This window comes from Callospermophilus lateralis, chromosome 7, assembly GCF_048772815.1.
Source record: "Callospermophilus lateralis isolate mCalLat2 chromosome 7, mCalLat2.hap1, whole genome shotgun sequence".
Lineage (NCBI taxonomy): Eukaryota > Metazoa > Chordata > Mammalia > Rodentia > Sciuridae > Callospermophilus > Callospermophilus lateralis.
In genome coordinates, this window is record NC_135311.1 from 104,438,068 (window position 1) to 104,464,742 (window position 26,675).

At 35.7% G+C, this 26,675-nt stretch overlaps 1 protein-coding gene and 1 non-coding gene across 6 annotated transcripts in view; both read right to left on the minus strand.

Annotated features, from left to right (window-relative positions):
- Osbpl9 (oxysterol binding protein like 9) overlaps positions 1-26,675 on the minus strand; it is a 136,299-nt gene that overhangs the window by 75,217 nt on the left and 34,407 nt on the right. For all 5 annotated transcript variants that reach the window (XM_076860429.2, XM_076860430.1, XM_077109923.1 and 2 more), the window contains exon 3: positions 21,538-21,616. In XM_076860429.2, the coding sequence (XP_076716544.1) occupies positions 21,538-21,616 (79 nt within the window). The remainder of the gene's footprint in view (positions 1-21,537; positions 21,617-26,675) is intronic.
- LOC143405422 (U6 spliceosomal RNA) lies at positions 3,921-4,023 on the minus strand. The gene has a single exon (XR_013092119.1). It is a non-coding gene; the product is annotated as a U6 spliceosomal RNA (small nuclear RNA).

Sequence of the window (26,675 nt, forward strand, 5' to 3'; positions counted from 1 at the left end):
CCTGTAATTCCAATGATGTGGGAAGGTTAATCAGGAGGATCACCAAGTTTTGAGCCAGCCTCAACAATTTAGTGAGACCCTATCTCAAAATAAAAAATAAAAAGGACTCAGACTGAAACTCAGTTGTAAAGTGACTCTAGGTTCAATTCATAGTGCCAAAAAATATTTTTTTGAGTAAGAAAACAAAACAAAAAACAAATCCAGATAGCATTGAACTATAACCCATAGAATATAGCAAATATACATGAGACCAATACTCATATAAAAAACTGAATATAGAATGGGGAGAAGGGATATCTTTTCTTTCAAAGGAATTACAATTAATAAGGGAGAAAGAATGAGAGAAATTAAAAAATCACCACTAGACCAACATCACTGTAATAATTACTGCAGGCAAGACCTACTAACGGCTAAAAGCAGTAGGAAAAGTTGGAGGTGGAAAGTTTGATGAAATTAGCATAGTTTCCAAGTATTTCTTTCAGGTATTACCAAATACAAAGGAAAAAGTAGTAATTTTACAATGGAGAAATCTGACAGACATCACTTTAATTGAATCATCAAAGTTAACATCACCAGAGCTGAGGGTATATAGCTCAGTGGTACAGCACTTGACTAGCATGCATAAGGCCCAGGTTTCAATCCCCAGTACCACAAAAAAAAAAAAAAAAAAAAAAAAAAGAAAGATAAAGAAAAAGAAACTATTACCCCCCCAAACACAAAGTTAACATTACCAGTGATAAGACTGGTTAACATCACATACCCCTCTCTCAATCTGAGAAGAAAATATTATTTCTATTGTATTCTTGCAAAAATACATCATCTCAATCTCATCATGAGAAAATATCTGGTAAACCAAAAATTAAAAACATTCTACAAAATACTTGACCAATATTCATCTAACATGACAAGGTAATAAAAGATAAAAAGAAATTAAGGAACTGTCACAACTAAATGATTTTGTGGAACAGTAAGTCAAATCTTAAAACAGAAAGGGGACGTTAGAAAATCTATATAATTTAATTAAAAGCATTATATCAAATGGATCAATGGTCTAGTTCAGGATGTCAGAGTCTGAACAGGATGAAGACAAAGCATATCTCAACAAGCAAAGGGAAGATCAAGCATGGAACATCAGAGCTCAAAGCAAAATGAAGATGGGCTCTACATAATGGCTAAGTCCAACATGGGAAGTCAGAGCCCAAGAAAAGTGAAGGCGGTATCCACATTGTGGGGAACAAGGTCAGCCTGACACAGGTTGCCAAGGCCAAGTAGAGTAAGGATGGCATTCCAAAGAGAAGCAGATGATTTTAAAAAAAAAAAAAAAAAAGACAAAGTGAAGGACTGATCAAATAAATATAAATAACAAGGAAAAAGCAGTTCTCATTTTGAAAAATGGAGTTACAAATATGGTAAGGAGGAAAAATCAGAACAACTTCCATGGTGTTAAACTAGAATTGGAAGTATCAGTATAACTTTATTGTTTTCAATATGGGTGTGGAGGTACATTACCATACTCAAACATATGGAAGTAACATTCATATTTCTTAGCTCCCAAAGAAAGGGCAGCTGTGACACCTAGCAACAGGTTTTCATTTCTAAATTTCTCTACTAAAAGGAATTAGTGTGCTTCTTAGAAAAGTAGTTTGATTCCAAAATTAGAATAGGGATGGTACAAAGCCTGAAATATCTTTTGGTGCCAGAAAGTATGGATATATTTAGAGATTTATGTTAAGAACATGTCAAAAGGATAGAGATATCAGCTTACATGGGATACTACTGGTCAAACTGAGAACTGAGCATCAAAATAAATAATAATGTTAGCAAGTTATAATCCACTGAGAAAAACAGAAAACCAGGAGTTACTATCAAATACACAAATTGGAAGTTTGATAAGAAATGGTAACTTTAAAATATTTCCCCACAGGGGCTGGGATTGTGGCTAAGCAGTGGAATCGCATAAAAATAAAGGCATTGTGTTGTGTCCATCTACACCTAAAATTAAATATTTTTTTTAATTTCCCCACAAAATATTAATAAAGCAGGGAAAAATATAAAACTTTCTAAGACAAGTCTGGCAGATATCACCTTAATCAAATGATCAGAACATCATAAATCACCAACTGAACAAACTCAAATCCTATGATAAGAATACACTAACATTTTTACGATTCTTTCAAAGATGTGTGATCTGAATATAATTGTAAAGAAGCATCAGGGGAAAAAAAACAATAATTGGGAACAAAATAACTGGCCTATAATCTTTAAAAATGTCAAGGTTTTTGCCAGGCATGATGGCACACACCTGTAATTCCAGCTATTCAGGAGGCTGAAGCAGGAGGATCACAAGTTCAAGGCCTGCTGGGGCAATTTAGTGAGATCCTTCCTGTCTCAAAATAAAAAGAGGGGCGGGGGTTGCAGCTCAGTGGTAGAGCGTTGCCTAGCACATATGAGGTACTAGGTTCGATCTTCAGTACTACATAAAAATAAATAAATACAAGTATTTACATTTACAATTAAAAATATTTTTTTAAATAACCAAAAAATTTAAAAGGGCTGGAGATGTAGCTCAGAGGTAAAAGGCTCCTTGGGTTCCATCTCTAATATCACGCCCCCGCCCCCCCACACACACACACACACACAAAGAAAGGAAAAGGAAAAAAAGTATGAAGGCTTACATAAAATTCAAGGACAGACTAAGGAACTACTCCAAGCTGAAAGTAACCGAGACAAAACAACTAAATGTAACATGTGATTCTAAATTAGATTCTTTTGCTTATAAAGGACATTATTAGAACAACAGGTGAAACTTGAATAGAGTCTAAGGATTAGGTGGTATTAATGCATCAGTGTTGGGCTGGGGTTGTGGCTCAGTGGTAGAGTGCTTGCCTGGCATGTGTGAGGCACTGGGTTCGATTCTCAGCACCACATATAAATAAATAAATTAAATGCATCTGTGTTGATTTCCTCATGCTAACACTTCCAATGTTAATAGCTATATTCAGCATATATGAAAAATTCCCTTGTTTGCAGGAAATAATGATAAAGCATTCATTTAAAAAAGGTTCTTTGTAAAGTAAAACAGTAGGTCTAAAATACTTGCATATTCAGGATTTTAAAATCTTAGCTCTTTTATTACTTATACAGTCACATTTTCTAAATTATGTACGACTGAATAAGTAAGAACCTGAGAGAATTTTGAAAATTTCACTCTTCCTATGTAATTCATACAAGCCAAACCACAAGAAACAGATTTAAACTCTTAAACTTTATTGCTGCTGAAACACTACTTAGGAATCTGTCCTCCTTAAGTCATATTTCCTTCTTCTTCAAGACATGAAACAATTATAAAAAATTACCATGTATTTGCTAAAGGAAGTGGTTATTTGCATGTTCTGCAATTGAAGTAAAAAGTAGAATTAACCTCTATAATCAGGAAGACCTCTTTTTCCCACTTAGCATAAAATGAAAACATTACACACACACACACACAGACATGTTTACAGGATTAACTCCTGAGTCACTGCTGAAATAACTACTGAGCCCTCGAATGCATAAGGTACATATGCATATGGAACATGAACAAGGATAGAACAATCCATGATCTCAAGTAACTTACAGTCTGCTGGAAAATACAATCACTTTCCAGGTAGCACATTGTTTAGCCCCTAATACCTTTGCTTATTAGAATTATATTCATTCTTCTGGGCTACAGGGAAATGTCACCTTCTCCACCTATGTTGCTCATGATAAGATAATCTTTCCTTTCTTAAACTCAAATATTCTATCACTCAGATACTATATAAATACACATGCCGGGTACCAGGCATTGTCTTAAGCCTTAGGGACAATTTTGAGCAACTGTTATAGTTCTAGATCAGCAATAAAAATACATTTCTAGTCTTACTTCTCAATATACTTTTTAAAATATGGAATGCTTCACAAATTTGTGTGTCATTCTTTCACAGGGGCCATGCTAATCTTCTCTCATTACAATTTAAGTATATGTGCTGCCCAAGTAAGCACTTTCCCAATATTCTCTTGCATGAACCATGACGTTTCAGTTACACTGTGCTTACTGCTCACATGAATCATAATTCCCAGCTTTTGCTCAAATTGTTTCCACAGATGAAATGCTTGAGCCCAACTCTGAGCAAATAATACAAGCTAAATCTATGAGCACTGACAATGTTTATTGTCAATCATAAACTTCAAGCTTTTAGATAAACAATGGAATTTTGGAAGACATGTATTTAACAACCACCATGACCTTGACAGATTCTGAAAGTTTGAAGCAATATCAACAAATATGACTTTTTATGTCATAAAACAAAATATGTCAAATATTTATGTCAGATCTATATAACTCAGTGAAAAAACAGTATTCCTAAATGATCAATGCATGTTACAAAATCATATAGAGGGTGAATGAGCTATTCAAATTGCTAAACCAAAGGATTTGAATAACAGTATTTTCATATATCAATTTCATTTGTATAGTTTCAGCTTCTACACTGCAATTAATGATTAAAAAACTATCACTTGAGTTTTGGTGAAATACCAAAGAAGAATATTCACAATTCTCTTAAGAGACTAGTAAAGCATTACTTCCTTTTCTAATTACATACCTGTATGAGGCTATATTTTCATGTTCTTCAATCAAAACAACATATAACAGATATGAGAATCCAGATATCTTCTGTTAAGCCTGACATTAAACAGAACTGAAAAAAATTAATATGTCACTCTTCTCATTATCTTGTAGAGGGGAGTAGGGAAATGGTTATTTTGTCACAGACTATTGTTACTACTTTTAAATAAATAAGTTTAAAATCCCTATTTTGATTTCTGAACTGGTGAACATTAACAGATATCTGTAAACACAAGCTCTTTGGAGTCCTCATATGATATTTAAAAATGTACAGGATGCTCAGACCTTGAACAAGTTTTAGAACTACATATATGTATATATGTAACATTCTACTTATTGATTGCCTCCTCCACTAGATTGTAAGATCTTAGAATACAGAATTTTGTCAGTCTATTTATTGCTGCATTTCTAGTGCCTAGCACAGTGTCTTGCAAATTTTATAGTGCTTTACTCATTAAGTATTTGTAGCAGTACATGATGGATGCTGGATGGATGCTAAATAAAAACACTCCACTTAGATAATTAGGTGGTTAAAAAAAGTGCAACTGATTATAATTTGGAACAAGTTTGGACATGTTGAGTAATCAGAAGCTAATTTTTTTAAGGTAATAAAGTGTGGAAAAAAATGATCAATTTACGGGCTGGGGATGTGGCTCAAGCGGTAGCGCGCTCGCCTGGCATGCGTGCGGCCCGGGTTCGATCCTCAGCACCACATACAAACAAAGATGTTGTGTCCGCCGAAAACTAAAAAATAAAATATTAAAAAAAAAAAAAAGATCAATTTACATCATCAAGTATAAAGCAATCTAAGCAAGATTTGATATCTAGAAGGCTTATAAAAATCATGGTTTAAGCCTGGTACATGGCGCATTCCTGTAATCCCAGTGCTCGGGAGGCTGAGGCAGGAAAATCGAGAGTTCAAAGCCAGCCTTAGAAACTTAGGGAGACACAAAGCAACTCAGTGAGACCCTGTCTCTAAATAAAATACAAAAAAGGGTTGGGGATGTGGCTCAGTGATTAAGTGCCCCCGAGTTCAATTCTCAGTACCAAAAAAAAAAAGTCATGGTTTAAATAAACTGCTTATCACAGAGGTGAGATCAGATTAGAAAATGAAAGGGCTGTGTGCTTTATTAGACTTTATACATGCTTTTATTGAAGTATCTATAACACCATAACATGCTAGTTTGTTTAATGATTTTTCCCCTTCCCCTGCTTAGCTGTGTACTCCCTAAGATCTAGGATGGAATCTGATCCATACTTTCTTAATTTCAAAGCTTAACATTTTCTAAGCAACTAACTAGTACTCTAACTACAGGTCAGATGATAATTTGTCATCTTCACAAATGATACATATATACTAAAGTTCAGTTCCTAACCTAGCATTAAAACTTCCCATTAATCTGCCCTTTTTCTACATTGTACTTATCCCTTCTAAATTATGTATTTACCCGTGTTTATTAGTTGTTGTCTGCCTCCTTACAATGGAATGCAAACTTCATAAAGGCAGGATCTTTATTTGTTCTGTTTATTGTTGTATCCCACGCCCCTAAAATCATGTCAGGCACCTGCCCAATAAACACTTGAATGAGAAATGATGATCTACTGATTTCATTAGTCAATGTAGAGTTCCTTTTATATATTTGGAGTCTAAAAAAAGCTTTGATTTCCTAAGAAATTATTATTTTTGTTTAATATCCTACTAAAGTTGCCATAATTGGCTCCTTTATAGATTTATTAATAGTTGTAGTTAGCGTCTCTAAAACTGTCAAATAAAACATGCAAATATTTACAAAAGAGATTCTCCCCCACAACTTCTGCTTTGACTAGCTGAGTCAATACTGTGATTCTCCAGGACAAAGTCAGCATTTTATTGTGTAACTCAACACTGATTCAGTCAAGAAGATAATAAAAACCATATGTAAATTAATGGGTTTTTTCAATTTATTCTACAATCACATGCTTCTAAGTCAAATTATTCCTATCAATGAAAATCCTTGGCATAAAGATATGTAAGTACATAGTAATAATTTTAGTCCCTATAAATATTTTATAACTACTTTAACTCCAGGTTTCAGTGAAAGCTTGATTTTAAAGGTCACTAACCTTAATTTGAACTTTTTGGGGGAAAGCAGGATTTTATTTAAGAAAAGAACCTAAATAACTTAGTAAGAAAAGAACTGTTCTGCTTTTGGCAGAAGGAAAGGGAAAAAAGGAAATTTAAAAGATACAGAAAGTATGAAGGTCAGAAATGATAAAGACCTGGGCCATGTAATTTGACTTAGGGAAATAGGGAAAACACAGATGGATACTGTGGCTCATCAGATATACAGGGACTAAGAGAAAAAGAAGTCCTCAAATGTGATTAACTTTAAGGGGAAATGTAAATGCTGTTCCACATCACAAAGAACACAGAAAGAAAAACAAGTTGAGAAGCAGTAAGCCACCAGAAATTTTACTTTTGAGTCTGAAAAATCTCTGATTCAATTAATTCTGAAATTTAATAAACCTAACCTCTTTGGAAATTTTATTATCATAAATTTTACTGAATTTGTTAATTAACTAGAAGTACTCAAATATACACTAGTAGAAAATATCTTCTTAGGAAAAGTAAAAAAAAAAAATCATTAATGTATTCTGGAGAAGGAAGAGAGAGAGAGAGAGAAAAGGAATGAATGAATTTTGAGAAATTAAAGCAATCTAAGTTTATGAAAAGAAATACAGACCTTCAAAAGTATTTTCCATAAATAAATAAATTTTTTTTTAAAAAAAGAGTATTTTCCATTGACGACCAAAGTTAAGGGTTGTTCAAAAAATAAGAATGATGCTATACAATCACAACTTGAGTTAAATCAACAAAAGGAAAGAGAAGGAAAAATATTAATACTTGTCAGAAAATTCAGGGAGGAAACTATCACAAGGCAAATAAAATATATCTGTATGATTCTTTGTTTGTTTCTGGGATAAACAAAGCCAAAATAGACATGGCCTAAAACAGGGATAGAAAAGAAGTTACAATAATTGATTTATGTTACTCTAAATAAGATGCTTAGAGATGTCTAAAAATTAATGTTGTTCCTTACACACTGTGGATAAAGAAGCCCTTTAGACTTAAAAGTATGCAAATATTTCTTCAGGGTATAAAGTAGAGTGAAGGCATTTCTGCATTATCAACTTATAACATTCCTAATGAACCACCTTTTAAAGGTTTCACTCTTTGCCCTCACAGTTTCTCCAGACAATTCTGCTTGGGGACAGAGAGCTGGCAGTAAGCTACTTCCTTCCTTCTCTATATTTAGCTATAAGATGTTAACATAATATCTTTGCCTTTCTTTCAGAAAGCAAATACTCTCAGACCAAGACTGCAGTATGAGCTCAGACAACCCCAATACATTCCACACACTTTAACCCTGCCTTGTAAGGCATAATCTAGATACAGCAAAATGTCATTGGTTCAGTCCTCATTATAACTTAGGATTTGTATTTATCATTTAGTATAATTTGTACTAAATCACTATGCTCAAAGCAATACTGGTTACTTCACACTGTACATTTATTCTTCCTAGGAAGGCAGGACTTTCTCTACAAAGAAGGAACAAAAATAAGAAGATATAATGGTTTGGTTTCCTCAACAACCTGAAAAATAATCCCTCAGTTAACATAGAAAATTGTACAGTCTTGCTGTGAAAAAACTTTTTAGTTTAAGTAAGTCCCATTTGTTGATTCTTGCTATTAACTCTTGTGCTATGGGTGTCCTATTAAGGAATTTGGAGCCCGACCCCACTATATGTAGATCGTAGCCAACTTTTTCTTCTATCAGACGCCGAGTCTCTGATTTGATATCAAGGTCTTTGATCCATTTTGAGTTAACTTTTGTGCATGGTGAGAGGAGGGGGTTCAGTTTCATTTTGTTGCATATGGATTTCCAGTTTTCCCAACACCATTTGTTGAAGATGCTATTCTTCCTCCATTGCATGCTTTTAGCCCCTTTATCAAATATAAGATAGTTGTAACTTTATACATCATGGGAACAAATATTTACTCCTCACACGTCAGATAGAGCCCTAATATCCAGAATATACAAAGAACTCAAAAAATTAGACAATAAGATAACAAATAGCCCAATCAACAAATGGGCCAAGGACCTGAACAGAAACTTCTCAGAGGAGGACATACAATCAATCAACAAGTACATGAAAAAATGCTCATCATCTCTAGCAGTCAGAGAAATGCAAATCAAAACCACCCTAAGATACCATCTCACTCCAGTAAGATTGGCAGCCATTAGGAAGTCAAACAACAACAAGTGCTGGCGAGGATGTGGGGAAAAGGGTTCTCTTATGCATTGCTGGTGGGGCTGCAAATTGGTGCAGCCAATTTGGAAAGCTGGGAATGGAACCACCATTTGACCCAGCTATTGCCCTTCTCGGACTATTCCCTGAAGATCTTAAAAGAGCGTATTACAGGGATACTGCCACATCGATGTTCATAGCAGCACAATTTACAATAGCTAGATTGTGGAACCAACCCAGATGCCCTTCAATGGATGAATGGATTAAAAAAATGTGGCATCTATACACCATGGAGTATTACGCAGCACTAAAAAATGACAAAATCTTGGAATTTGCAGGGAAATGGATGGCACTAGAGCAGATTATGCTTAGTGAAGCTAGCCAATCCCTAAAAAACAAATACCAAATGTCTTCTTTGATATAATGAGAGCAACTTAGAATAAAGCAGGGAGGAAGAGCAGGAAGAAATGATTAACATTAAACAGAGACATGAGGTGGGAGGGAAAGGGAGAGAAAAGGGGAATTGCATGGAAACGGAGGGAGACCCTCATTGTTATACTAAATTACATATAAGAGGTTGTAAGTGGAATGGGAAAACAAACAAGGTGAGAAATGAATTACAGTAGAAGGGGTAGAGAGAGAAGATGGGAGGGGAGGGGAGGGGGGATAGTAGAGGATAGGAAAGGCAGCAGAATACAACAGTTACTAGTATGGTATTATGTAAAAATGTGGATGTGTAACCCATGTGATTCTGCAATTTCTACTTGGGGTAAAAAAGGGAGTTCATAACTCACTTGAAGCTAATGTATGCTAATGTATGAAATATGATATGTCAAGAGCTTTGTAGGGTTTTGAACAACCAATAAAAAAAATATCTTTAAAAAAAAAAAAGAAAATTGTACAGTCAGAAAAGGAATAAAATTAAACAGGATACAGGTAAATGTTTGACTCCTTTAATCCATACAGGGAGCATTCCCAGGCCTTTTTCTGGCCAGGCTTCTAAGCCTCCTACATAATCAAATTAGATCTGCTCATTCATGTCTCATGCCACAGTTCACTCCCATCTTTTCCAACCAATGTCTGAGTTCTCTTGCCTCAAAGAGGTGAGATTTCCCACGGCAAACCTCAACCTGGATAGACACTGAGCAAAGGAGAAACTTGGACAACCAAAACAACCTGATAGCATAAAAACACTGAGATTCTACTGGAATAAGAAGCATGTTACTCTGTTTAAATGGAGAGAGAACAACAATGAAGCAAAGGCTGCAATGAAGGCTAAGGTATAATAAATGATAAGTCAGGGTGGGCTGAGGTAACAAGAAAGGAAAGGCATGGATACGCAGCACTGTAGAAAGAAAAGAGCATGGATTTGAATTCCAGCTCTGCTACTTCCTACATGTGTAACCTTGAATTAAAAAACCAAACCCAAAACAAAAAAACTCCTGCAAGCCTCAGTCTTCTTGCCTATAAAATGGGAATAAATGACTACCTCATAAGCACATGTGAGGTACCTACAAGGATTATAGTGCCCAGAACAACATTAACTGCATCATTGGTGTCTGATTCCTCCCCATGGCACCTCCTTCTTTTATTATCAGGGGTTCACTTAGAAAGTGTATTATAATCACCTTTTTAAAAAAAATTCCAATCAGCTTCTCCAAAAATAAATAGTCTCACTGACACTCTTCCCTGCTTCACCTAAATCACCCATATGCAAGGGGATCACCTCAACTTTCTTTTATATAATCCCAATTCCTCCCACTAGGCAGTCACCCAAAGTAGATGTCCTCATTAAAGCCAGCAATCTAGCAAAGAGGGAGTTTTCTTATCATTAATTTGAATTTGATTTTTCCCTCAGGGTATTACTCAAAACTGTTTTAGGATTCTCTAAAGTGAATATTAAGAAAATACGATGCTAGGGGCTAGGGTTGTGGCTCAGCGGTAGAGTGCTCACTTAGCACATGCAAGGCGGCTGGGTTCAATCCTCAGCACCACATGAAAATAAATAAATAAAATAAAGGTATTGTCTAACTACGGAAAAAAAAAAGATGCTAAAACACAACTTTATTTCATATGTTGAACTGACATTAGGTGAGGAGTACAATTGATAAAAGCATCCTGATTATGAGAATGAATATTCATAAACTGCATGTCCAAGAAAGAATGAAAAGGTTAAAAAGACAAAGACAACCTTGGCAGAGCTAAGTATTTCTTTGGAGAGTTCAGCAGTTAGTTGGCAGTTTAAAATAAAAAACAAGGTCAGTGTAGTCCAGGCATTATCAGAATTACTAGAGCTTTAACTCAGGATTATTTAATGAGGGGATCCAAGAACTACCTAATATTTTGTGCAACCAGGAAGCCTCCTCTGGAACAATGCCTTTCAAATTGTAAAGTTCTTAAGATTAGAACTTTGCTCACTCCATTATACTCAGAATCTAGCCTGGAGCCCAGTATTACAATAAGCACTCAAGTATTTGATTTAAAAATAAATGAGCTAAAGGAATGAATGGCTGAAATAAAGAGAATACTGGTATTTTCTATCAGTGTCTAAGCACTACCAAGGGGCAGGACTGCAGGCCCTCAAACCTCTTCTTCAACGATAGCAACTTTACTTTCTTCCGTCTCATCACTGTGCTTGGTTTATCATTCCCTTAAGTGAATTCCTATATTCAAGTACATTCACTTTAAAGATTAAAAGTCCCTCAAGTAGTTTCATGCTCCTAAAGATTGTTGAGGCATGAGATCTTACATATACAGTACTTGACTACTCAAATTTCATAAAATGTGCACTTTTCTTGTATACTGACTCGTCACAGAAAAATTGGCATTTGGAGGTGAGTGTGCTGGGGGTCGAACCCAGGCCCCCAAATATGCTAGGCTAGGACTTTACCACTGAGTTATACCCCAGCCTGATTTTTCTTATAGCAACAAAGGGACATTTTGTGTCATCACATCTTGCAAAGCTGCCAGGATTTATATTTACAACACATCATCATCTCCATTTGAAGAGCTATGATCATACAAGTATCTGAATACATTCTGCATCCTACCATATTTTTCAATTAATAGAAAAACAAAAAAATTAAAGTACCAATAGAAATGACAAAAAAAAAAGAGATGTTTTATAAACATAATGGAGAAATCATTAGGCATGCTGAAAACAAAATCTTCATCAATGAGATACTTTAGAATCTGGCTGATTAAACTTGAGGTGACTGCCCAAGTGTTCATTTTTGAAGGTTAAGGGATAAAATCTATGAGTAATATTATATTTAGAAGGCAAGGTAAAGAACTTTATAATATAAGAACTTTATAATATGTGGCAAGAATATACCCTCCTATAACCATTCAAGTCACTGTTCAACATAGTTGACTTTAATCCACATTTTCAGACACACATTATACACAAAAGTAGTTTTTCATTATGCATCTTCATTTACTCTTCAAACTGTGAATGTGTGTTCCAAACTGAAAAAAGATAACAATATATATCAGCAATTTCTCAGATTACAGGATAATTACCTTTCCAAAGGATATAAGAAAAGAGAAACACTCTAACAATAATGAAAACAACCAGGAAATGAGTAAGTCACCAAATGAGAAATTAACACATTGAAATATATTTTGGTGAGGGGGTGGGGGACCCTGAGTTGACATACTTTTAAAAATTGTAATACTAAGTGCTGATGAGGGATGTGATAAAGCAGAAAGGAGTATAAATCAACATAAACCGTCTTAAAAGTAATTGAGAAGCCAGGCACAGTGGCAAAGGCCTGAAACCCCAGCTGAGAAGCTCAGGCAAGAGGATCTCAAGTTTGAGACTAGCCTGGGCAATGCTGAAATATCTTGTCTCAAAACAAAAATTTTAAAAGGGCTGTGACATAGCTCAGTGGTAGAGCACATGCTAGCATGCTCCAGGCCCTGCATTCAATTCCTAATACCACACACACACACAAATACACACAAAAAAATTAAATATTGTTTCAGAAATACTAAAAATACCTATGTCTTTTATTCTGACAAATTCTTTAATGAATATTCATCCTAAACAAAACAGACATTTGGTTAAAAACCTATGTACAAAGATATTAAACATGGAATTATTTAAAATAGAGAAAAACTTGTACAACACTAATCAGTGGCTAAATATGATTATTCACATAGTAGAATATTGTATAACATTGAAAATCATGTTTTCTTAGAATATTTACTATAGGGGGTAAATAGTCACAATATAATATTTAAAATTGGAAAGCTAGATAACTTTATTTACATGGAATGACTTACTCTTAAAAAATCATACAAATAAACAACTAAGAATTAGAAAGAAATATACAAGCATGTTAGTAACAATTATCTTCAGGTGGCAGGACCAGGAGTGATTATTAGTATCATCTTTATACTATTCTATATTTTCCCAGAATAAATATACTGCATCCATGTATAACAAAAAATATTTAAAATATATACCTATATAAATTACTAATAAAAATAAAACATCCTCTCTAATCCTATCTACTCACTAAGCCAAGCAATCCATAATTAAACCTGAGAAGATTATAATTTCAAATATTTAGGGAAGACCTTGAGCAGAGCAAATTAAGAAGAAAGGCATGGGCTGGAGTCATAGCTCAGTGGTAGAGTGATTGCCCAGCACGTGTGAGGCACTGGGTTCAATCCTCAGCACTACATAAAATAAATAAATAAAGTAAAGGTATTGTGTCCATTTACAAGTAAAAAATATTTTTTTAAGAAAAAGGCACACCAGTTAGACCCAGCCCTCCTACAGTAATATAACAAACTCCTGATTCATGAATCTAATAGTGTTTCCCCACTTAACACCCATTGAAATAATAGTGTCTAATTAGAGAATTAATTATAACTTACTTCCTTTACATGTCTGTAAAGGATTTTTTTTTGGGGGGGGGAGATTATCAAAAATTTCCTCTGCAGGAAATTTTTTAAGTCAATAGTTAAAGTGAAGATAATTGCATCTGCTTGTGAGTTATAATGCTGAGATGCTTATTTTTAAAACAGAAGACATTTAAGCCCACAACTATGTTTTAGTCTAATGATTTACTGTCTATTCTTCTAAATGATTAATGATGCAGATGTACCATGCTGAGCTGATTGATGTTAATGCAGTGGGAGCAGCGACATCCTAATACACTTGATCAATATAACCTTTCTAAATTAAACACTTTCCTTCACCATAACATTAACCATTGCATCATTTGTAGTAATTCTGCATTTTAATAAATAAGGAAGCTCTAACAGAGGGTTGAAAAGATTGGTTATCAGAACCACCACAGTCTTAACTTCTACTGAGACTTATATAGTTCCTCAAAGTTCTTCACATTTAAGCACTTTTTTAATGTCTAAACATGCTGCATTTTGTCTTAGCAAATTGCTACTCTAAAGTATGCACAAATACATTGCAAACAAATTTCATACATGAAATTATTTTGGAGAATATACTCCATAAAGGAAGTCCTCAGTAAGTGCCTTGAAAGCAAAGGATTATTTTAGAAGAACTAATGACATACATATCCATAATTCTCATCTTTAAAAAGTTCAGATTTTTCACATACCAGGTTTGCTGATGGCTAGATCACAGCAAGAAACAATCTAAGAAGTGAGAATGCCTCATTTCTCTTATCTATAAATTGAGAGTAATTCTATCCAATGCATAAGATTGTTAAAAAAGAAAAGTGGAATAGTATGTGAAACCTCCTCTGACTCCTGACCCACAGTTGTCAAACTTTAAAACACACCTGAATCACTAGAGAGAACCCATTCCCAGAGTTTCTGACTCAGCAATGGGGGTGCAGAGGGCAAGAACATGCATTTCTAATAAGTTCCCACGTGATGTTGACCTCCTGGTCTGGAACCACACTTTGAGAACCACTGATCTAGATTGGCCTGGGCACTGATTCTGGCTCTGCCACTCAACTTCCCTGAGATTCAGTTTCTTCAACTCTAAAACTAGAAGTCATCAATCATAACTTTCCTAGTTTCATATATGAAACCACGTCCAGTTTAACTCCACATCTTGTACAACCAAACATAAGAATGGGAAGTTATACTGCACGCATATATATATATATATATATATATATATATATATATATATATATATATTCAAAATACATTTCTACTATCATGTATAACTAAAAAGAAAAAAAACTAGAAGTGAAACAACCTCAAAGTTATGGAGTTCAGTAATTTTGTAAGTGATGTATGCTGTCAGTTAAACAGTTAGTGGTTCATAATAAATATTTAGATGTAGTAGTAGTAGCTATTGTTACCACCACTGTTATTGTTACTATCTCTACTAAGTAATGGAACATGCAGAACATTAAAATCAAGACCATATTTAAAAATTGCATTAAGTGGCATTGATTTAAAATTTCTTTTTTGATAAAATGATAAGTCATTATCAGCTAGTTGACAAATCTCTAAAATAATTCTGTAACAACTAAGAGAGAATGGCTATAAAGTACAAATGTGGTGTTCAAATTCCAGTTCTGCCTTATGACTCTGTTTGTGACCAGTTTCCTTATTTATAAAATAAAATTTAAAAAAATAGTACCTACTTCATAAAGTTGCAAGAACTGCATAGTTCAATAAAGATAAAACTGAGTAGAGGGCTGACGATGAACCTCAGTGGCAGAGCGCTTGCCAAGCAAGTATGAGACTAGGTTTTCCCAGCACAACAAAAAAAACCTACCAGGAGCAGTGATGCACACCTGTAAAAAAATCCCATCTGCTGGGGAGGCTGAAGCAGGAGATTGTGAGTTCAAAGCCAACCTCAGCAATAGCAAGGCACTAAGTAACTCAGTGAGACCTTGTCTTTAAATAAAATACAAATAAGGCTGAAGATGTGGCTCAGTAGTCGAGTGACCCTGAATTCAATCCCCGTTACCAAAAAACAAAAACAAAAAAACCCTGAGAAATACCTAGTATAAAATAAACATTTGATAAATATTCACTATCATTATCATCATTCCAATATACTATGCGGGCTGGGGCTGTAGCTCAGTGGCAGAGTGCTTGCCTAGCACGTGTGAGGCACTGGGTTCAATCCTTAGCACCACATAAAAATAAACAAAGTAAAGGGATTCTGTCTATCTACAACTACCAAAAAAATTTTTAAAAACTGTTATCAATCATTACATATATTAAATCATTAAATACATACAATTTGATTTGAAGGTAAAATTTAACTGAATTTTTTTTCCTTATCACTGGTATGAACTATATTATGTTAAGCTACATGAACTGCTGATGAGAGACTACTTTTGATCTACAAAAAATTAATTTCAAATGGTTAAAACTAAGAGCTTTCATCCTACCTTCTCTGATCATCCCTCTGAGCCTGCTGGCAGTTCCATCCCAGTGTGATCCAAGGTTTAATCCCCAGCTCTCGTCTCCCTTTGATCTCCCAGGTGGCTCATACTCACTACTACCATGGTTTTTACCAAAGATTGAAAAATCCAAAGGTTTTATCTAGCCCATAGATGCACTTTGTTTGACCAAAGTAAATATATTTTTACATCTAGAGACTTAAATCTGGATATTTCACATGCACATCACACTCAACCTGACTGGCAAAACAAAACTAAACAAAAACCAACTCTGGATTTCTGGCTTCTCTTAAAAAAACATGGACTGGCCATCACTGGATAAGCATCACCAAAAGCCTGTAAGTATCTATAAGTAGCAGCTACGCTTTGAACAGGGCATCAAAGCTCCAAATTGCTAATCTTTTTTTTCTTTAATATTTTATAGTTGTCAATAGACCTTTATTTTATTTATCTACGTGCTGACTATCGAACCCAGTGCCTCACACATACTAGGCAAGAACTGTTCCACTGCGCTACAACTCCAGCCTGAAATTGCTAATCATTATCCAGCTTCACCCTTCACTGGTTTACTTACCTGCCTCACTCTTGGACATTCAAATTTTCAACTTCTAGTTCCACCTACCAGTAATATGCTGATGATAACAAATCTCCACTTGCAGCTCAGACTCAGCTTTAATTATCATCATTTGTGTCCTTAAATATAAGAGGACCCCTCGCCACCTCTGTTCTTCTGGATTCTCTGTTTCAGATGTTTACAACATCCAAAGTTAAGTCAAGCCAAGAACATCACAGTTGCTACTCTTAATTCTCTAGTCTCCCATTTCCCAGTTCCTAGTGATTTACTTCCTGAGAATCACATTTGCCTTCCCCCCATTATCATTACTTTAATTCATTTGAGGTCCCATTAACACTCAAAGCTATTTTACTATGAACTCTTCTAGCCAATGGCAATGCCTTAGATAACTAACTACCCGCCTTCTCCAAGACACTGATCTAACAATTAGCCCTTTTTCTTTTCCACACCATCAATTTTTCCCTCTTTACTGAATTGCTGCCAACAACACAGAAACATGCTATTATTTTTCTTATCCTAAAAAAAAATTCACTTGCACCCACTTCCCCCTCCAGCTACTGCTATATTTCTCACCTTCCCTTTAGAGCAGAACTTGAAAGCAATGTCTATACTCCTATCTTAAAATTGCTCTTCTCAAGGTTTCATTATTAAATCCTGGGATAATTTCTGTGTCCTTGTCTTACTTGGTCTGCCAGCAGCATTTGACTTAGTTGCTGATCTACCTCTCCTCCTAGAAACATCTGCTCCCTTGGCTTCCATGGTATCACATTCATTTTGGGTTTTTTTCCTCCTTTATTCTCAATCCCTTCTGCTAATTCTGCCTCATCTTAATACCCTCTGTGTAAATGTTCAAGACCCGGGCTCAGTACTTAAATCTTTCTATCTATAAATAAATATATAAATACCACCCATGTGCCACATGCTAATGAGTCCCCAAATTTATTACTCCAGCCCAAACTTTCCCCCTGAATTCCACACTCCAACTGCCTACTTGACATCTCCATTTGGCAACTGGGTGGACTTCTAAAACTTGTTTAATAAACATGTCTAAAGCTAAGCTCCTGGTGCCCACATTACCCGTCTCCAAAACTATTACATCCTTCAATCCTCCACCTTCAGTTAACGGCAACTCAAACCAAAAATCTTGGGGTCAACTTTTCTTTCTATCACATGCAAAATGAAAGGAACTGCTAATACATGCAGCAAACATTATCTGAACTAAAAGAGAGACACACTATATGATTCCAAGCTAAACTATACCGATAGAAAGCAGATCAGTGGCTGTCTGGGGATAGGGGTTGGGAGTGGAGACTGACCAAAAGGGGCATTCAAGCAATCTTTTGGAGTGATGGAAGTGTTCTATATCTTCATTGTGATGGTAGTTACGAGTAAATAAATTTGTCAAAACTCACTGAACTATATAATGTGTACATTTTATTTTAGGTTAATTACAGCTCACTAAGGTTGATTAACACACAATTTGACCACTTCTCATTGCCTCCCTACCCCTACTGCTATCACATGGGAACTATCACACTCTCTCTTCTAGGTTCAACGCCTCCAAAATACTTCCTCTTCTTCTATCTTTGTCCCTCTGCATATTATTTTCAACAGAGTGGCCAGAATGATCCTGTTAAAACATGTGTCACAGGCTGGGGTTGTAGCTCAGTGGTAGAATGCTTGCCTCCCATATGTGAGGCCCTGGGTTCACTCCCCAGCACCACACAAAAATAAACAAATAAAGATATTTAAAAAAAAGAAAAACCATGAGTCACATCAAGTCATTCCTCTGCTCAAAATCCTCTAATGGCCTTTCATCTCAGTAAAATTCAAGGTTCTTATAAAAACCTCACACAGTTGGGCTCCTGTTACCTCTTGGATCTCATCTCCCTCTAGTCTCCTCAATGGCTATCCATATACCATCTCAGCCAACCTTCTTGCTGTCCTTTAAATATGGCAGGAAGGCTCTTTCATACATATTACTCCCTTGGCCTGAGTGATGTGCCTACCCACCTCACTCAACACAGTCATTTAACTTTTTCCCTCATTTTCTTCAGCTCTTTTACCAAAAGTCACTATTTTGGTGAGTCTTTTCCTGACCACCCTATCTAAAATTTCCACACACACACACACACACACACTCTCTCTCTCTCTCTCTCTCTCTCTCTCTCTCTCTCACACTCCTATTTCATTTTCTCTTTTCCTGCTTTATTCCCCCAACTCAGGTCTTATCAATCCCTTATATTGTACTAATATCTTATATACTGGCTTTCTCTCTACTGGAATGGATGGCCCAAGAGGGCAAGGAGTTTTATATGTTTTACAGATTAATTTTAGACCAACAGATGTTGAATGCATAAATAAATGTATCCATAACTTTCCCTTTAATAACTGACAGTAGAGTGTGTTTTATAAATGCATTATTTTTTAAATTTTTAAATATTTTTTTAGTTGTAGGTGGACACAATGCCTTTATTTTTATTTATTTATTTTTATATGGTGCTGAGGATCAAACCCAGTGCTTCACCCACACTAGGCAACCACTCTATCACTGAGCCACAACCCCAGCTCTCATCATTTACTTTTAAAAATCCTGGCATGTTAAATAAAAACTGGACTTGGCATGTAGCTTATTTGTAGAGTACTTGCCTACCATGCATAGGGCCCTGGGTTCAATCTCTAACATCATACACACACACACATAAATTAAATAAATAAAAACTCTAGCATATTTAAACATGTTAATGCATATCAGCCAAAATTTGCTTTCACTTCTTAGTAAAGAATTTAAGATAAGACATGAGAAACTTTTAAAATTTTGTAGAGATTTTCTCATGAGCAATAAAGGTGAAATATCTCTCATTACTGCCAAAAATAAATAAATATTGCCTTACCACTGAGTTCTTTGCAAAAGCTAGATCTCATGTTGCCTAAAAACTCCTATTACTATTAAGTAGAAAATAATCAGTCTGACAGTCTCGGAACTAAGAATTCATTTTTAAAATATACATAACTTTATCGTTTATCTTTATCGTTTAAACAATCCATTAAGGAATATCTTGTTTTATAAGCAAGTCACATCAATATGAGAGTGTTAAAGTGTAGATCAGTTTAGCATAAATAATTTAAAAATAAATAAGAAGTTAGAGGTGCCTTTGCTCTAGAGATTCAAGTCACTTCTCCTTTAAACAAGCAAACACAGGTTCTTGGGAGTCCAAAGGAGGTGCCTCTTTAGTAACTGCAGAGGAGAAAATTCCGTATTGCAGCTTTTACCTACACCTGCAGCTCTTGCTTGAAAAGCATTATTCAACTTCATTCAAGAAAAGAGTTCCAGTGTGTGGAAATTATCTGCTTTGGTTTATAAGTAGCTTTTACATACTTAACCTAAAAATAAAGACTGGGTTTTCATAATACAATTAAAACTGCTTTATGAATTTAAATGTAGAGGAAAAATTCAGAAAAGCAACATTATTTAATTATTTAACAGCTCTGAATAAAATAAGTTTACCAAACAGTAAATATTATAAGAATAAACAGGAGAAAGCATTAGAGATATCACTACTGAGTACATTGGTTTGTTTTTATTGTATATAAGCAGCATATTTTTCTGTGTCAATTTCTCAAACAAGACAATGAAGAAAAACACCCTCAATATAGCATCTTATCACAGAAGGACAATAGCTGCCTGCAGACCTCATATTGTATATCTGATCACTGTTAGACTTCCTAACCAAAACATTTTTAAACTATAAATTTATTTAATATTTATTCATCTTGGTATACCTAACATTTATAACAGTGTATTATCACTTGTAGCTCAGAGAAAGTGCTAACATCTCCAAATGTTTCCATTTCTAAGTTTCTTGGACTGCTTTAAACATAAAATAAGAGTTTAATTTGGATAGACAAAACAACAAATATTAGTACCAAAACTAATAAGTACTCCTAATGGAAGAGATGCATTAGCACAGATCATAAAAATTGACTTTTATTTGCAGGTTTAGAGCTTTCAAAGCAAGATGAAATGAGAATGATCATACAGTACCTTACCCTTTCTACCGGTGAACCATAGCATGCAATGCCGAAACATAGCAGTGGCAGATGGCATTGGTGTTATTAACTATAAAAAGGATAATAGCAGAGAAATGATGGTTGGCATACAGACACAGAAATGCAGATGAAATGAATGCAAACTTGTACTTCTTGAAGCAGAGCAAAACCTTAAAGCCAAAGGTTGCCGCCAGCTTCAATTTAATTTACATTTTGAGTTTAACATGGACAAACACTGCAACCTTCACAATCAGTCTTTAGACTCTTCATGCAGAAGCAGAATCACACTCCTTGATAAAGAAGATCAGCAACCTTCTGTAAACACAAGCCAGCAGCAGCAGCAGCCCATTACTCTTTTTTCTGATTTTTATCCTTTAAATTGTTAATCTCCAATTGCCGCCAGTCCACAGTCGATTCAAATAGATCTGTTTCCACTGCAGATACAAATCCCTGCCTAACCTGCAGTACCACTTCATCCAGAACGTTCCTGTGCACTCGTTCATGCAGGATCAGTTGCAAAACCATTCAAGTCATTCAGCAAACAACCCAAAAGAGAAGGAAAGAAGCAGTTGGGACTATGAAGAGAAAGAATCTTTTCTTTCAGCTCACCCTGGAAATGGAAGGTTTTCTGATCAACAGTTATTGTGAAGGTGCTGTCGTCCTCATCGTCTATACCAATCACAGCTCCCTGTGAAACAAAGAGCAAAATCCCAATAAGGCAAACAATGACATCAGCAATATTCACTACTGCTACAGCACTGGAATACTCAATGCACAGAGGACACTGGAAGCAGGCTAGACAGAAAAGCTGAGACTCGAGTTTTGCTGAAGGAGGGAGAAGCAAAGGAAAGGGGCTGGCAATACAAGTTTATTGCCCTGCACAGACACTTTCTATGCCTGCATAAGGGGCATGGTCCTAGTGGGAGGGGGAGGGGAGACACACAGAAGCTGAACCTGTAATCTATGTTTAAGAACCAACCATACAGTTTCTAAGCTTTAAATTGCTCACTAAAATGTGAGTCAGAAACCTACACCTCCCCAGGTTATTGTGAAGCTCAAAGAAGGCAGTTGTTCTTCATCAGGCTGCTTCTGTGTTATGCTTGTAGTAAAGAAATGCCAGATGACATCTGCTTCAAACACTGTCCAATCCCTTTTTCCAGATGCTCTCATATCCACTTGAACACTGCTCTGCTGTGGCAGTTTTCACACTATATTGTGATTATCTGTTTATATGTCTGCTTCCCCCAACAGAACTGCTATGAGGTCTTGAAAATCTAGGGCTATTTATTTATTTATTGGTACTGGGGATTGAACCCAGAAATGTCTTACCACTGAGCTACAACCCCAGTCCTTTTTATTTTTTGAGACAGGGGCTCTCCAAGTTGCTGAGAGTCTTGCTAAGTTGCTGCAGCTGAAACTTGAAATCCTTCTGCCTCAGCCTCCCAAGACACTGGATATTTATTTTGACACATGGCACTAAAGTACACATTTAGGTAGACCAGTCTCCTCTTGGTTTCTCAGTGAAGTCAAAAGTACACGTTCCTCCTTCCCCATATATTTTTGCTCATTATTGTATTTCTTGAGCTATTTTCATATTATTCCCTTCCTTTCTGTGAAATGGTTTTAATTTTTGTTTTTGTTTTTCTTTAACTTGTGACCACCAAGTTATAAAGATATCTTTCACTTGACAGCTGTACCACAGGTGTACTGGCAATTTCAGAATATATTGATAGCTTGTATTTGTTTTTAAAATTCAATTAATCCTTGATTTTAAAAAATATATATTTACATGTATATGTTTTCTAAAGAAAAGCATGAACAACTCTACAAATGATGGGAAAGGGAACTATGTTTATAAGTTGTTTATTTTGGAGATCTGGGGATATAGCTCAATGGGAGAGCACTTGCCCAGCATGTGAGAGGACCAAGGTTCAGCCCCCAACACCCACTGCACACACACAAAAAATTCACTTAAATTGTTTGGGAAAGGTAGATAGGTTTTTAACTACATGCATTATGTTAAGACAACAGGAATTAAGGAAAGAAACAGGAAATTATGTAAAATAAGGAGTCAACAGGTCAATAGGTCAATGTCCTTAAGAAATGAGTATAGTATTCCAGACTAGAGAGCATGGGATATGTCAAATGCCCCAAGCGGGTGACAAGAGAAACCATATACCAAAGAAAATCAGAGACTTTGAAAATGAGAATTGAAAAGGTTCAAGAGGAAAAACAAAAATGCCACTTGGGAAAAAAAGCTACATGTGGAGACTACTTTTGTCCCAGGAATATTTGGTAACAGAATGAAATATTTATTCATTTATTCCCAGAGACCATCTGAATGAACCTCACCTCTATACAGTTCCATCCATGGGAATTATCTTCCTCATTCCTCAGTTTAAGATTGGGAAGGAAATTTTACTCCTATTTTCAGGTAAGGAAAATATCTTCAGAGAGTATCAGGACTTACCCAAAGTCATTCAAAGAATTAATGGCAGATTAATCTCCAGGAAATACAAAGAACTCAAAACTTAATGCCAAAAAAACCAAATAACCCAATCAATAAATGGGCAAAGGCACTTCACAGAGGAAGAAATACAAATGGTCAAAAAATATATGAAAAAAATGTTCAATGTCTCTAGCAATTAGAACTATGCTTAGATTCCATCTCACTCCAGTCAGAATAGTAACAATAAACATTAGCAAGGATATGAGGGAAAAAGGTTCACTCATATGTTGCTGGTGGGACTGCAAATTGGTGTAAAAACTGTGGAGAACAGTATGGAGACTCCTTAGAAAACTTGTAATGGAACAACCATTTGATCCAATTATCCCACTCCTCGGTCTATATCCAAAGAACTTAAAATCATCATAGTACAGTGATACAGCCACATCAATGTTCACAACAGCTCAATTCACAATAGCCAAGCTATGGAACCAACCTAGATGACCTCCAACAGAAGAATGGATAAAGAAAATGTGACATATATACACACTGGAATATTACTTAACCATAAAGAAGAATGAAATTATGGCATTTGCCAGTAAATGGATGGAACTGAAGAATATCATGCTAAATGAAATAAGCCAAGTCCCCCAAAAAACACAAGCCAAATGTTCTCTCTGATATGTGCATACTAACCCACAACAAGGGAGGTTAGAGAGGAGAAGAACAGAAGTCCATTGGATTAAATAAAGGGGAATGAAGGAAGGGTGGGGATGGGAATAGGAAAGAGAATTAATTGGACATATCTTTCCTATCCTCATGTATAAATACATAACCAATGTAACTGCACATCATGTACAACCATAAAAATAGAATCCTAATTACAATAAATTTACTCCATATATGTATAATATGTCAAAATACACTCTACAGTTATATATATCTAAAAAGAATTTTTTTTAAAAAGGAGAACTAATGGCAGAACTAGGATTGGATAGGCATAGTACCTACTTATTCCATGACAGCAAATATAGACATACCTCAGTGGAGAAGCATGTAAGCAGTTTATTCTGGTTAACTTAATTTTGTGGTTAACTGAGTTAACCTTCTAAGTTATCATACATCAACTATTTTGTGAGTCTACATACAAAATATAGTAGTACTTAATAACTAAACACAAAAATATATGCTAGATACATGTTTTAGTCAGCTTTTTCACTGTTGTCACCAAAAGAACTGACAAGAACAATTTTAAGGAGGAAAAGTTAATTTGGGGGCTCACAGCTTCCAAGGCCTTAGTTCACATAGAGCTAGCTCCATTGCTCTGGACCCAAGGTGACGTAGAACATCATGGAGGAAGAATGTGGTGGAAGAAAGCATGACGTGGCCATCAAGAAGTAGAGAGAGACTCCCCTCACCACAGACAAAATATATACCCCAAAAATACATTCCCCTCAATGACCCACCTCATCCAACCACATCCTACCTGCCTATAGTTATCACACAGTTAATCCCTATTAGGGGATGAATGCACTGATTAAAACTCACAACCCAATCGTTTCACCTCTAAACTTCCTTGCATTGTATCACACATGAGCTTTTGTTGGAGGATACTTCATATCTAAACCATAACAGCACAGCTCTGAAATACAAAACAACAGTCCCTGCCTCTAGTACAGGACATAAAATGCAGAAATTAGTATAACACAAGTGATCTCATAGGTGAACCTTGAAAACATTATGTTAAGAGAAAGAACCTAGTCACTTAGAACCAAGGGTTATATGATTATATTTATAGGAAATATCCAAAAGAGCTGGGCACAGTGGCTCATGCCTGTAAATACAGCATCTCGGGAGACTAAGGCAGGAAGAACACAAGTTATGAGTTCAAAGCCAGCCTTAGCAACTTAGCAAGAGCCTGTCTCAAAATAAAAAAAATAAAAAGAACTGTGGATGTGGCTCCTGGGTTTAATCCCCAGTGCCCACTCCACCCTCCCCACAAAAAAGAAAGAAAATATCCAGACGGGGAAAATTCATAAAGACTGCAAGTTGATTAATGATCACCTCAGGCTAGAGGAGGTGGTGCAATGGTGAATGCTGATGGGTACTGGGTTTCTTTATGAGATGATGAAAATATTCTAAAATTGACTGTGACAGTGGTTTTTAAAAATCTGAAAATACTGTCAACATTAACTGCATACTTTAAATGTGTGTATTGTATGATATGTGAATTATATCTCAACAAAGCTGTTGTTAACCCATTCCCAAATGCCTGTTCTTTCTCTCAGGTTCCTTAATGTAAGCTTACCAGTCACCTAATCAACTCAGATAGAAGTCTCCAAGGTCTATTCAAATTCTCCCTCATTCCATCACCACAAGATATGCCCATAGTACCTCTGAACTATTGTTCATCAACTATTTTATTTCAGACTTTCATCATTTGAGATTGGCTCATTCAGGATGGCTATAAAACAGGCTTTCACCATAATGCAATTTGACAGCTTTCAATCTGGCCACCACTGAGCAACATCCCTACCCTTTTTATTTAATTTTGAGACAAGGTCTCACTAGGTTGCAGAGGCTGGCCTCTAACTTGGAATTCTCCTGTCTTAGCCTCCAGAGTAATCAGGATTACGGGCATGAACCACGGAAGCCGATAAATCTGGCCACCTACTAATTTACAGTCTTTGCTATCTCAAGAGAAATATTTCTAAAGCACCAACAGTTATAAGAGACCCACATGTGGGCTGGGGTTGTGGCTCAGTGGTAGAGTGCCTGCCTAGCATGCACAAGGCACTAGGTTCCATCCTCAGCACCACATAAATGTAAAATACAAATATTGTGTTCACCTAAAACTTAAGAATAAATATTTTAAAAATTATCTATTTGTAACAACTATTTTTTAAAAAAAAAAAAGGGAGACCCACATGTATAAAAGTCTCCCCACAAACTAATAAAGTCAACATTATCTCCTAATGACATTCAAGACTGTTCAAAATTTGGCCCAACCAACCTTTCCACTGTCACACACACACACCCCCCACCCGGGGCTTCCTTTCTCTCTACTTCACAGAGATCCAACATGTCCTCATTCTCAACATTTCCACACAAATACCAAGTAATTTTACTTTTTATATCATTCTTCCAGATCAATTCCCCACAACTTGTGAAACAAAAGCAAAACCCTGCATCTCCCACTATCCAATGCCCCTCTCATGGCTTCTCAGGGAGAAGCCTCTTGGAAACTGGCCAGGTCTTAACCTTTCATTCACTGCTGCATTGCACACCCTTCCTCTTGCTG